Consider the following 13,523-nt stretch of genomic DNA (forward strand, 5'->3'; position numbering starts at 1 on the left):
TGTTTTTGTTTCCAGGAGAAAGGACGAGCTTCTGTGCCGCGGGCTTCCCGGGTTATGGGTCGCCGGCTGGGCTTTGGGAAGGGCCTGTACATCTCACAGGCGGCCCCGGAGTCTGGGTGTGAAGCCCTGATTAACTTTGCGGGGTGCTCGGCCCACACGCCAGCGCTGCCCAGGTCCTCCGGTGCCCCCGGCCACTCGCGTGCCCCCGCCAAGCCCGGGGCCAGGACTCGCGTCTCGGGGGGCGGGGCCGGGGGCGGGACCGGGCCGCTCTCCGTGGCCGCCGCCCTGGCCCCGCGCTCGCCTAGCCGAGTGCAGCGGGCCGGGCTGGAGCTGGAGGGGCGGGGACTCGGGAGGGGCAGCAGCGCGGCTGCTGGTGCCGTTGCGGGAGAAGAGGAAGCGACGCGTCCCCTGAGGCGTGCGCCCGGACGGACCGACGGACGGACGGACCCGCGCGGAGGGAGAGGGCCACGGGCGAGGTCAGGCTCCGCGGGGGCGCGGGCGGCGCCCGGAGAGGGCTGCAGCGAGGGGAGCCGGGGGGCCCCGGAGAGGGAGGCGGGGAGAGGGGAGTGGGGAGGGGGGAGCGGGCCCGCGCCGGCTCCGCTCGAGGTCGGGCCCGAGACCCCTCCCCTGGCTGGGCGGGCACGCGGCGAGCGCGCTCCGGCAGCGGAAAGCGGAGCCCTGGACTCCCTTCTTCCCTGGTCTCTTTTCTTTACAATCAGCGAGAAATAAACACCCTGGAAGGTAAAACAATAGCGGGGCCACCTGGGACGCGTCGCGCGCAGAGCTCCCACGGTTGGGGCGGGGGCCGGGAGTCGCGGCCCCACCGCGGAGCCCCTTCCCGATTTGCCCTGGCGGAGGGTGGGGCTACCTGCGGCGCCCGGACTTGGTAGGAGGTGACGGGAATTCCCAGGAGTGAAGCATTTGGTGAAAGTATTTCAGGAACAATCGGGCTTCCCACTGTTGCCCAGCTCTGGGCAGGGAAACTGAGGCGGAGGGAAAGACAGCGACTTGCCCAAGGTCAGAATGCAGAGGTTGACTGTCCTGCTCCAGGAACCGGACCCAGGTGTCGGACCAGCTCAGAGCTCAGCCCCAGCGGGTTTTGCAGTTTTGCCTTTGATAAAAATCTCTGTTGTGTTTGTTTTAGAAATCTGCTGGCGCTGGGGGACCGCTTCAGGGCTGCCGAACGCCAACTTGCTTCGTGTGCCCTAGGCAGGCGTGGGGCAGGTGGCGCCTCCGTGACCTACCACCATGGATGGAAACAGACTTTTTGGTGAAGAAACCCAAACGGTTGATGCCAGGCAGGGTGATTTGGCCATCAAAGGTTTTGACGAAACCTGCCTTGTTCTCTTTGGGGAATCCGAATGAGGGAGATCACAGACACCTTCACTGGGAAGCCAAGGACATTTCTGTATAATCAGTGGATGAAAGGATTTTCTCAGACTCCTTTTTCCCTGATCCTGGAGGATTAATCCGCTACAGTCTACAATTTCAGTGGAAACTGCAAGGCACACGATGTGGCAGGAGCCGGGAGCGCCTTCGGAATTGTTGTGGACCCTTCCTGTGGCATAGGGGAGTTTTCACACTTGCCTCCACTCCTCCCCTTCCCCCCAACTCCCTCCTTCTGATCTCTTTAATCTGTTCCCATTTTCCGAGTTAAGTTCTATTTCCAAAACTGTTCTCTGGAGCTATAAGTGGATTGCCAGAAATGAGAGATTAGGAGCTGGGAGAAGAGGAAGCGCCTTGTGTTGTGTCTCCTGGAGGCTGCCGACATGAAGCGCTTTTTCCTGGTGCTGAGCTCTCTGGCTGTGCTGGGTAAGTGGCTCTGCTTATCAACGCAATCGATGTGCAAGTTTAACCTGCTCTTGGTTCTTGTAATTTCTTGTGGTTCTTTTTCATCAACACTAGGCTTTGGGGGACGGTGTGTGTCACAGGTTGGAGTAGAATATGAAGAGGCCCGTTTCTGATCCAGGAGCAGCGGTGGAATATCATTTGTTGTGTTTAAGAAGGAACATTTGGTGTTCTTAAAGTGTCTGTCTTGGGCGCTGGGGTGAGGTCCTGCATCTGCATATCTGTGGTTTAGGGACTTCGTGTGGCTGGTGGGCTGCTGTCTGGTAGCATGACAAACATGGATGCTCTGGTGTTTGTCACTTCTTTGTTGGGCTGCGTTGATTCCTAACTGGGAGTGGGAACATAATTCCCCTCTGTCTCGAAAGTTCGTTTGGGTGATAATGATGGTGCCTTTTTTGAGGTGGAAATGGGAGTAAATGGGATGCGGGTTGAAGGGATGCTTTGCCTACCTGAGTGGTCTGTAGGCTAAAAAATCTGAGGGCACTAGTCCTGTGTCTCCTCACCAAGGAAGCTTAGATCATAGTTCTGGGAGAAAGAGAGCCTGAAGAAAAGGAAGCTGCCTGGTAGAGGAGGTTTTAGGATTGGCTTTTGTGCTCTCACAAATCAGAATGCTTGGAGTGGGAAGAAGAAACTATGGCCCTGAGAGGTGAACCTTTGCCACCTCTGTTAAGGATCCCCACCCCAGTGAAGAGGCCCCTCTGCTAAAAAATTGCCTGTTCTTTTTATGCCAATGAGCACTGTCTTCAGCGTGATATCTTAGAACACATCTCAGGTCTAGGATAAACTTCATCGCCCGGATTTGGTGCCATTCTCTTTCCCCATCTCAGACCTCATACATAAGCACACCCCCTGCCCTCTCTGTGAGGCTCGGTTCTCTGCATTCAGAAGGGATTATGATTGTTGCCTACAGGGTTCACATCTCCAAATATAGGTGTCTTGCACGTAATTTACGGTGATCTGTTGGCAGTGGAGATTGCTTCCATACATTGTCTATACCCTTGAAGTAGTTAACAGGTGTGTGGGAAGAGAATGGACTTTAGAATTAGGGGACCTGAGTTCCTATCCCAGCTTCACCATGATTGACATCTGAATATCAATAAAACAGAAACAATAAACAAGGGAAGGTGTGACAATTCAAGGATGTAAGGTGTCCTAAATGCCTTGACTGCCTTAAATAATGTCTGAAACTCGTAATAGATGTGTTCAATCAGTGGTTCTCAAACTCTCGTGTGCATGTTGGAATCACTGGGGGAGCTTTTAAAAATTCTAATTTCAGGCAGCAACCCCAGATCAGTGAAACCAAACTTGCTTGGTGGGGTAGGACCCAGGTCTCAGCCTTTGAACTCTCTCAGGTAATTCCATGCATGGTTCATTTAGAGAACCAGTGGGTGAGTTCATTAGTGCCAGTGCCCTACCACCCAACACATGCTGACACCCTGTTGGCAGTGAGTTTAGTTAGTCTTCTGTTCAGCTGTGGGCTAGGATACAGGCAGTGTCTCCCTGTCACCTCTATGCTCAGGCAGAGTCAAGGGGCAGGGAGCCCTCCATTTGCCAGTCTCTTCATATTGGATCTGTATTTGTTGTACTGTATGTGTCATTCTCTTAGTGTCTGGGTTTAAATCAGCAATTAGTGATTCATGTGGATTCAACAGGACACAAACAAGGAAAGCCCTTGGGGAGGTTTGGATGTGGGGTGGGGTGTGTGGCTAAGGCGGGAAAGAGGGCTGAGTTGGCAGGGTGGGGCCCAGGGCAGGAGAAGTAGCCATCAGTGGGAAAACAAGGCAATGTGACATTTGTGCCTTTTGTTTCTTCTGGCTGCTCAAGAAATGTAAGGCTGCATGCTGGTCCCCTGCTGTTCACTCTCTGGGCCACTCTGTGGAGTGGAGCTCGGGCCCTGGCACCTGGCAGATGCTGTCATTTTCCCTCCACCCTCACCTTCATGTGTAAACAGGTGCCATGGACGAACATGAGCATCAAGATGGTTTTAAAGGGGCACAGTGGCAGATGCCTAGATGCAGGCTAAAGTGGGAAGGTTTGGAACTGTAGCCATGCCTATGGATCTCTGCCTGATTTGGAGGCCCGCTGGTGGAACCTCATCTTTCTCTTCACCTGATGGCTGTCCGTATGGTAGGAAGGAGGCCTGGCTACTACTTTCCTAATCTGGGAGAGGTAGCAGGCGTTTCGGGAGGGAACAAAACCCATGTTGGGGTCTTATTTCCTGCTTGCAGTCTGATGTGGTCTGGTTCATGTGTCAGCATTCTTGCTGTGTAATGTAAATTAATGTGTAGTATGAATTTAAAACAGCAAAGAATTCTAAGGTTTTAAGCCCATGTAGGTCACATGCCTGGAATAAAATTTTGTTTATAAAAGTTGGATAAGGCTAAGTGCTCTGAAAGTGAGACTGATGCAGGTGCCACCCTCTAGAAATGGCAATTTTAGTTAGAAAACCCTGGACAGTATGTGAGGGGGTACACAGGGTAAATCTCGGAGACATTTTCATCTCCCTCAACATCATAGACCTGTGCTTTTCTGCACCCGTCCTTTGCCAGTGTCTGGGATTGGAATCAGATTCCTCTTTTTCTGTCTCTTGGGACACTGATTCCTGCTTATGTCTTTGTCCTACTGTTTGTCTTTGTACCTACCCCCTTGACCTCTGTGTGTTGTTTCCTTCTGTCCTAACCCTAGTTGCCTCACCCAGCAAGGGTTGTGGTGGCAGTGCATGGCCCTGCCACCACAACCCATGGTTCCAATTACAGAGCCACTTAAGCCTGGTCCCGGTTGAGTCATGAGGGTAGTAACGTCTCTACTTGAGGATAGATGTAGCCAGAGGGGCAGAAGATTAGAGAGAGAATGCAGGCTGGTGCAGTGGTAGGAAGGGAAGGGTAACTGGAAATGTGCCTCTGTCTGGGAGCAGCCTGCATGAGTGACAATGACATGGGGAGATGACAGCAATGTGGGAAAGAGAGCATAGGATTTGTGTCTGCAAGAACAGGAAGAAAAATTCTCAGGAAAGATGAATATAAGCTTTAGACACAGCACATTTTGATTTTGTGTAGCCATGAAGAGTTATACCTCCCAGACCAGTGCTGATGTTGCAAACAAGATTAAATAGCTTTAAAAGTGTTAGCAATGAAAAATGTAGGAGATTGGGACATCTGAGAACCTGTAGATGGCAAATGATCATTTGTGTTCTGCTCCAGAGGGAGAGAAGTTGATTTGTAGAGTTTGGGAAGTCTCTTCTTTGAATACGGTAAGGCCGAGGAAGCCATGTCTTACTTCCCAGTTAGTTAGAAAAGGTTTCTTAAGGGAGAGGCCAGAGGGTGGTTCTGAAAGGGATTGAAAGAAACTTTGAAGTACTGATGGGTGTGACCTCAGAGACTGGGCTGGAGTGATCAAAGGCAGAAGAGAAAGAGGAGGCAAAGAAAAGTGAGATGGTTTGGAGCAATCAGAAGAGTTCTGAAAGAAGGAGATGCGGATTGTGATTTATGGATGAACAAACACCACTGTCCTAATAGTTGTCCCAGAGGTAGTACACTTCCCTTTCCTGGGGACCATTTGACAAGGGTGCAGGAGAAGGAAATTCTTGTCAGGAGGACTTCACCTACTAGGATGCCTTTCAACTGTGAGAATCACTGAGCTACCTCCAAGTACCCAGGGCTGTGTTAAGATGTTGCCATCTTCTACAGTTTTCATGGCAGCAAGACTGCTGGTACTTCCATAATGGCAGTAATACCAGCTCTCCTAACTCTAGCCCTTACTGTGACCCAAGCCCTATACCATCGTTCAGTCTTCAAAACAACCCTGCAGGGTAGATACTTTGCATTATCACATTTTTTTTTTTTGAGATGGAGTCTCTCTTTGTCACCCAGGCTGGAGTGCAGTGGCGCGATCTCAGCTCACTGCAAGCTCCGTGTCCCGGGTTCATGCCATTCGCCTGCCTCAGCCTCCCAAGTAGCTGGGGCTACAGGTGCCTGCCACTACACCTAGCTAATGTTTTGTGTATTTTTAGTAGAGACGGGGTTTCACCGTGTTAGGCGGGATGGTCTTGATCTCCTTGACCTCGTGATCCGCCCGCCTCGGCCTCCCAAAGTGCTGGGATTACAGGTGTGAGTCACCACACCTGGCTGCATTATCACATTTTTATAGATGGGGAGATTGAAGCTTAGGGAGGTTAAGTAACTTGCCTAAGCTGGGCATGGTGGCTCATGCCTGTAACCCCAGCACTTTGGGAGGCTGTTGGATCACTTGAGGTCAGGAGTTTGAGACCAGCCTGGCCAACATGGTGAAACCCCGTCTTTACTAAAAATACAAAAATTGGCGGGGCATGGTGGCACATGCCTGTAATCCCAGCTACTTGGGAGGCTGAGGCAGGAGAATCGCTTGAACCCAGAATGTGGAGGTTGTGGTGAGCCGAGATCACGCCATTGCACACTCCAGCCTGGGCAACGAGAGCAAAACTCTGTCTCAAAAAAAAAAAAAAAAAAAAGTGACTTGCCTAAGATAGATTGCTGACAGTAGTAGGGCTCCAAGCTCCTGCTGTCTTTCTCCATGTGCATGCTTTCTATTCCCAAGATGATTTCATGGTCCAGGATGACTTCTAGCCCCAGCCATCAGGAAGGAAGAAAAGGCTAGTGAAGGGTAGGACCTGTCAATGTAAAGATACTTCCTGGAAGTTATATACATCACTTTCACTAACATTCTCATTGGCTAGAACCTAGTCATGTGACCATACTTAGCTGCAAAGAAGGCTGGAAAATATGCTTATCCTGAGGATCCATGTGTCCTGAGAAAAACTTGGGATTCTATGACTGCAGGGAAAGGAGAGAACAGATTTTGGGGGACAGCTGCCCGTCTCTGCCATAGTCACAAAGCTAAAAGGTGGCAGAGTAGGGTTTTGAAGCCAGGACCATTTGGTTCCAAATCCTGTGTTCTTTCATCTAATAAGCTATTCCCTTTGAGTCTGAAGCCGAGCCTCTGGCCTCTAAGAAGGCTTGTTAAGAAGGCATGAGTTTGATGAATCAACATTTGTTTCGTAGAAAGCAATCTAAATCAGCATATAATTAAACACTACATGTGGTGGTTTTATCAGTGAGTATTAAAATGTTTATAGAGTGCTTATGTGCCACTGTGCTAAACACTTTACATAGCATGACCTTCTGTATGAAGTCCTTAAAGACCGTCTCTGTCATGTGCATTACTGTAGCCCCAGAACTCAGCCTTGTGCCTTGCAAAGTGAGGAGGTGTTCAGTTATTTTCTTTTTTATTTTTTTGAGATGGAGTCTCACACTGTTGCCCAGCCTGGAGTGCAGTGGCATGATCTCGGCTCACTGTAACCTCCACCTTCTGGATTCATGCGATTCTCCTGCCTCAGCCTCCCGAGTGGCTGGGATTACAGGCACACACCATGACATCTGGCTAATTTTTTGTATTTTTAGTAGAGATGGGGCTTCACTATGTTGGCCAGACTGGTCTTGAACTCCTAACCTTGTGATCTGCCTGCCTTGGCCTCCCAAAATGTTGGGATTACAGGCATGAGCCACCACGCCTGGCCTGGTTAATTTCTTGATGAGTGAATGGTTTCACAAGGTAGGTGTTGTTTCTGTGTTGGCTTCCTTGATCAAGATAAAGAAATTCAAGACACTTTTCCCTTGAACACAATTATGTTCAAAGGAAAAGAGCTGGAATTTGGCAGAATCTGAATTTGAATTCTCATTTGTCTGATTGTAGAGCTTAACCTTTTTTGTGTCATGGATCCTTTTGGCAGTCTGGTGAAGCCTATAGACCCCTTCTGAGCATAACATTTTAAAATGCATATGTGGCCGGGTGTGGTGGCTCACGCCTGTAATCCCAGCACTTTGGGAGTCCAAGGTGGGCGGATCACCTGAGGTCAGGAGTTTGAGACCAACCTGGCTAATTAGCTGGGCGTGGCGGCGCGCGCCTGTAATCCCAGCTACTTGGAAGGCTGAGGCAGGAGAATCCCTAGAATCTGGAGGTTGCCATGAGCTGAGATTGCGTCACTGCACTGCAGCCTGGGCCACAGAGCAAGACTCTGTCTCAAAAAAAAAAAAAAAAAAAAAAGCTTACATAGGCCAGGTGTAGTGGCTCACTCCTGTAATCCTAGCACTTTGTGAGGCAGAAGCAGGGAGGTCACTTGAGCTGAAGAGTTCAAGACCAGGCTAGGCAACATAGTGAGACCCCATCTCTATCTACAGTCTCCTACAGAGTTCAAAGTGAAGTTCAGTGTAGGTGGCTGTTGTTGGGGAAGACACTCAGGAAGAGGACATGGGCTGAGTGTTTAGAAATGGTCAGGATTGGCCGGGCGCGGTGGCTCAAGCCTGTAATCCCAGCACTTTGGGAGGCCGAGACGGGCGGATCACGAGGTCAGGAGATCGAGACCATCCTGGCTAACACGGTGAAACCCCGTCTCTACTAAAAATACAAAAACTAGCCGGGCGAGGTGGCTGGCGCCTGTAGTCCCAGCTACTCGGGAGGCTGAGGCAGGAGAATGGCGTAAACCCGGGAGGCGGAGCTTGCAGTGAGCTGAGATCCGGCCACTGCACTCCAGTCCGAGCAACAGAGCGAGACTCCGCCTCAAAAAAAAAAAAAAAAAAAAAAAAAAGAAATGGTCAGGATTTGGATGGGGAGGGCATTCTACTCCCAATGAAGTCCTGACAGTGCAAAGGCCTCAGTGGGCCTTCTACAGACTGGAGAAATGACTGTCAGTGGTTTTAAGGACCAGTTTAGGTGGGGTGGTGCTGGACACAGAAAATTGGTTTAAATTATAATGAGTTTGGGATTTAGGCTTAAAGTAAGTCCCAGAGCCCAGGCCACTGCTACTTAGCCCAGGCCTGGGAAATGGAGGAAGCTGTCCCGGTTGCTGACCTCTCGTGGTCCCTGGCTTCGGTTGAGCAGTGCATCCTTAGTTATGACTCCTTGATTAATATTTTTAGCTTCTGTCCAGGCATGGTGGTTCATGCTGATAATCCTAGCACTTTGGGAGGCTGTGGCAGGAGGATCACTTGATCTCAGGAGTTTAAGACCAGCCTGGGCGATATAACAAGACCTCATCTTACTAAAAATCAAAAACATTAGCCGGGCATGGTGGTACACACCTGTAGTCTCAGCTGCTTTGGAGGTTGAGGTGGGAAGAATTGGTTGAGCCCAGAAGGTTGAGGCTGCAGTGAACTGTGATTGCACTACTGCACTCTAGCCTGGGTGGCCCCCATCTCACACACACAAAAAAGAGTGAGACCCCATCTCAAAAAAAAAAAAAAGAAAAAGGAGTTCCTCATTTGCCATGAGTGGACACCTGCTTCTTTACTGCTCGAAGGGAACACAGCTATTCCTTGTAAAGGGTTGGTTTTTACTTTAAGGAAATTTAGAACACCTGTGTGTGAATGCCCCCTGATTTTCAAAGAAATGAGTGGTTGCATCAAAATCAAGCTTGTATTTGTGGAAAATCACATGTTGCCAAATTCTCTCATCAAGAACCCTTTATTAACTGACTAATTGTGGGCCATGGTGGCAGGCACTTAACAAAGACCATGACAGCAGACCTCCCTTAACTGGAACCCTCAGTTAAGTGGGATTTTGTTTTTATTTTTGAACTCCACCTTCAGAAGGGCAAAAATCACAAGATGTGGTAGCAAGGGTTTTTTCTAGAAATTAGCTTCCAAGCAGTCATCAGCTCAGTCTCTATGTCTTCCGCAACTGTAATTATAGTAGCAGAAGAGAACGGTGAGCCTGGGGCACTGCAAGATCCTAAATCAAAGATTAAGTCATATTAACTCTACCCTGGCTGGAAAGTGGTCAGATGTATTTTAAAAAGCTTTATAATAGGCTTTATAATAAAGAGAGTTGAAGCAAAGTTTCCACCTAACCCTGTAATTAAATTCACCAGAAGACCCCATTTCCCATTTTCCAGACAACCAAGACTTTGCCAAAAACCACCCGTCCCTGCCCTCTATGAGAGGTCATCCAAGGCCGGCAGTGAAACAAACAGTCAATCAATTTGCAAATGGACAGGAAGACACTGACAGGATGTATTCACTGAGGCTAGATGTCTACCCTGGGGAGAGAGGCCAGGCAAGTCTGTTCTTGTTTTCAATTTAGCAGGAGGAGTGAAGGGGAGGCCAGAGTAACTCCTGAGTGGTCAATCTGGAAAGGCGTTTTGGAAGGGCTAGAATTTTAGGCATTTTTCTTAAGTAATAGGAGAGTGACGTCCTGTTGGAATTGTGGGGTAGAGGATATTCTGGGCATTTGTAAAGGGGTGGAGAAGCCTGAATGTCCTGGGATGGGAACCCTAAGGGTATAGGTTTGTAAAAATTGGTGCAGTCGGCGGGGCGCGGTGGCTAACGTCTGTAATCCCAGCAGTTTGGGAGGCTGAGGCGCGTGGATCACGAGGTCAGGAGATCGAGACGATGGTGAAACCCCGTCTCTACTAAAAATACAAAAATTAGCCAGGCGTGGTGGCAGGCGCCTGTAGTCCCAGCTTCTCGGGAGGCTGAGGCAGGAGAATGGCGTGAATCTGGGAGGCGGAGCTTGCCTGAGCCGAGACAGCGCCACTGCACTCCAGCCTGGGTGACAGAGCCAGACTCCGTCTCAAAAAAAAAAAAAAAAAAAAAAATTGGTGTAGTCAGTTGCCATGACTGGGTATTTGGGCTAGAGACAGGTGGGTGACAGGTGAGAAAGCTGTGAGTGGATATCCTGGGTCTACCACTGAGAGGAGGAGCCAGGGATGGCACTGGACATTTCTGAAGGTGGGGGGCCCACAGGTCGAAGTGAAGCGGGGCCTGTTTCTGTACTAAAGCAAGAGCTTCTGTGTATCCATCAAAACATAATCAGGCCAGGTGCAGTGGTTCACGCCTGTAATTCCAGCACTTTGGGAGGCCAAGGTGGGTGGATCGCCTGAGGTCAAGAGTTCAAGACCAGCCTGACCAACATGGTGAAACCCCATCTCTACTAAAAACACAAAAAATTAGCCAGGCATGGTGGTGGGTGCCTGTAATCCTAGCTACTTGGGAGGCTGAGGCAGGAGAATCTCTTGAACCTGGGAGGTGGAATTTGCAGTGAGCCAAGATTGCACCATTGCACTCCAGACAGGGCAACAAAAGCAAAAAAATAAAAATAAAAAACTCCATCTCAAAAAAAAACCCATAATCAGAGCAAAAACATTATAACAAAACTGTGAACTCAGAGAAATTAGTGATGCCTGCTTCCCGTCAACTTTCAGGTGTCCAGGCCTTCTCTTTATTAAAACAGAAAAAATCTGGTACCAGTTGTGTGTTCTTTCTTTGACGTAGTGCAGTTTACCCAGGCTTGCCTTACGTTGGTGCTGTTTTTGTGTATTTAATTCTGTTTTTGCATGTGACCCATTGTCTGCTGCTTCAGAATGCAGTCTGCTGCCTCTTTTTGATAGCAACTCTGAGAACATTGTCTTTGCTCTCAGCAGAGCACTGGGTACACCTGTGTCATCGCGGGTGCCATGGCATGAGGCAGGCTTCCCACTTCACTTCTCAAGGACCCATTTTATTACCTCTCCTTCCCCCAGGAGCTCCTTATTTTGAAATCTTTTGTTTCCCAGACAATTAGGGAGTAATTAAACCTTTTTTCCCACATGATAACCAGTATGATCATTCACACTTGATATATAGTCCAGTTCTAAAGCAAAATTAGTCTGGTGGTTTGGGTTGTGGATGACCAAAGCACATATGTGTTTGACCCATTAGGTCACTTAGCCCTGTGGTTAGGGAAAGTGGGGTTATTGTTAGGTGATTTTGAAATCTCTAAGGTGATCAGCTTCCCAACCCCATGTGCTGCTTTGGGCCTCAGGAACCTTGGATAACCTGGATGGTGTTTGTCCACTACTTGTTTGCATTGGTGACCTTGACTGACCTTGCCAAGTAGCACTTTTCAGCAGGGAGAGGAAAGGAGATGCAGAGTTGAGCAGCCATCATTTGCTGTGGGTCAGATCACACCTACCCTATCCCAGCCAGGTATGATCTATTATTCCTTTTTAAAAAGACTTTCAGAGAATGAAGTTTTACAGTCTTTTTTGTATAACGCCCCTAAAAGAAAATCTTGATTTTCACTTAAGATTTGATTTGAAGTAAGTCATGATTTAGAACAGCAGATAAAATGCCTTAGGGTAAAGTATTATGTAAACGTAAGGTGAAGAGATACTGGTTTCTACTTCAGGAGGTAGCTTATATTTGTTTGCTTTAATTTTTTTTTTTTTTTTTTTTTTTTTGGGATGGAGTCTCGCTCTGTTACCCAGGCTGGAGTGCAGTGGCCCAATCTTGGCTCACTGCAACCTCCGCCTCCCGGGTTTAAGTGATTCTCCTGCCTTAGCCTCCCGAGTAGCTGGGATTGCAGGCACCCGCCACCATGCCTGGCTAATTTTTGTATTTTTAGTAGAGGTGGAGTTTCACCATGTTGGCCAGTTAGGCTGCTCTCGAACTCCTGACCTCAGGTTATCTACTGCCCCAGTCTCCCAAAGTGCTGGGATTACAGGTGTGAGCCACTGTGCCTGGCCTAATTTTTGAATTTTAACTTTTTGATGGAGGTAACAGTGACTATAATTCTAAGAATGTAGAAAGTAAAATGTGAACTTTCCCTTCCTTGTCCATGCCCCTTATTGACTTTGATATAGATTCTTTATAGTTTGGTATATATTCTTCCAGACTCTTTTCTATGTATATACTCACACAAATATATTTTTTCTGACATAAATGGAATCATGCAGAACATACTGTTCAACAACTTGATTTTAAAGGAATGATTTACTTCACTATTTTTTCAGGCTTAATTTTATGGCTATATCAGAACTGATTTGGTTATTTTATAGCTGGTTGAAGCTGTAATTTGTGAAATGATTGGGAAGTAGTGAGCCTCCTTCAATAACTATATAACAATAACTTTGCTGTATCAGGAGAGCAAGTCATAATAAAAATATTACCCTTAAATTTTAATGTATTTAGTGAGAATAATTGACTTGTTTATTCTGCATATTTTCTTCAAAAACACATAAATTCAGCAAATTAAGCACATTCATATTTTGACTATTTTCCTATAATTTTAAAATTATGTTAAATTAAAATGAAGCCTATTTGAAACCTGTTAAGATGACAACCATAAATACTTAGTTTGTGTCTAATTCATTTAAGCGTTCTTGTTTGTTCATGGACCAGAAAAAATGTTTTCCTGTGTTTTCAATTCCCAAGTGGCTCCTCTAGATAGAATGAACTGGACCCGAGTAGCCCTTAAGGTTGCTGGCTACGGGCTCAGCATTTAAGACTTTGACCCAAAGGAAGAGAATTTTTTTCTCAAGCCCTGCAGCAACAGTTATTGCTGTAAAATGATTATCATTTCAAAGTGTTGGGTTACTTCTCATGTTCACAGGAATGACTTTCTTTAAAACCTCTGGGAGCAAGAGCAGTTTCTTGGAAGGCTCACCTTTAGACCTGATTTTTAAAATAGTTGCTCTTTTGGAGAGATGGCTGTGGGATTCATGTGTCATATAATCATCCCCTTCTTAAACATCAGTGTTTGACTTTCTACGCCATGTCCTGAGACCTCTGGGGGTAGCCCCTGTTCTAGTAGAATCTACTTCTAATACTTTCCTAAGAAGGCTTTCCCAAGAAGTTCATTCAACAAATAACTGAGTGCCTGCTGTA

The 13,523-nt window shown here is 47.8% G+C and overlaps 1 protein-coding gene across 2 annotated transcripts in view; it reads left to right on the forward strand.

Moving 5' to 3' along the window:
* Positions 1-274: 274 nt before the first annotated feature.
* Positions 275-13,523, forward strand: part of IGSF3 (immunoglobulin superfamily member 3) — a 94,250-nt gene continuing 81,001 nt past the window's right edge. For both annotated transcript variants that reach the window (XM_033199078.1, XM_033199079.1), the window contains exons 1-2: positions 275-476; positions 1,145-1,812. In XM_033199078.1, the coding sequence (XP_033054969.1) occupies positions 1,770-1,812 (43 nt within the window). In that variant the 5' untranslated portion in view covers positions 275-476; positions 1,145-1,769. The remainder of the gene's footprint in view (positions 477-1,144; positions 1,813-13,523) is intronic.

The sequence above is a fragment of the Trachypithecus francoisi genome, unplaced genomic scaffold, assembly GCF_009764315.1.
Source record: "Trachypithecus francoisi isolate TF-2019V2 unplaced genomic scaffold, Tfra_2.0 Lachesis_group5, whole genome shotgun sequence".
Lineage (NCBI taxonomy): Eukaryota > Metazoa > Chordata > Mammalia > Primates > Cercopithecidae > Trachypithecus > Trachypithecus francoisi.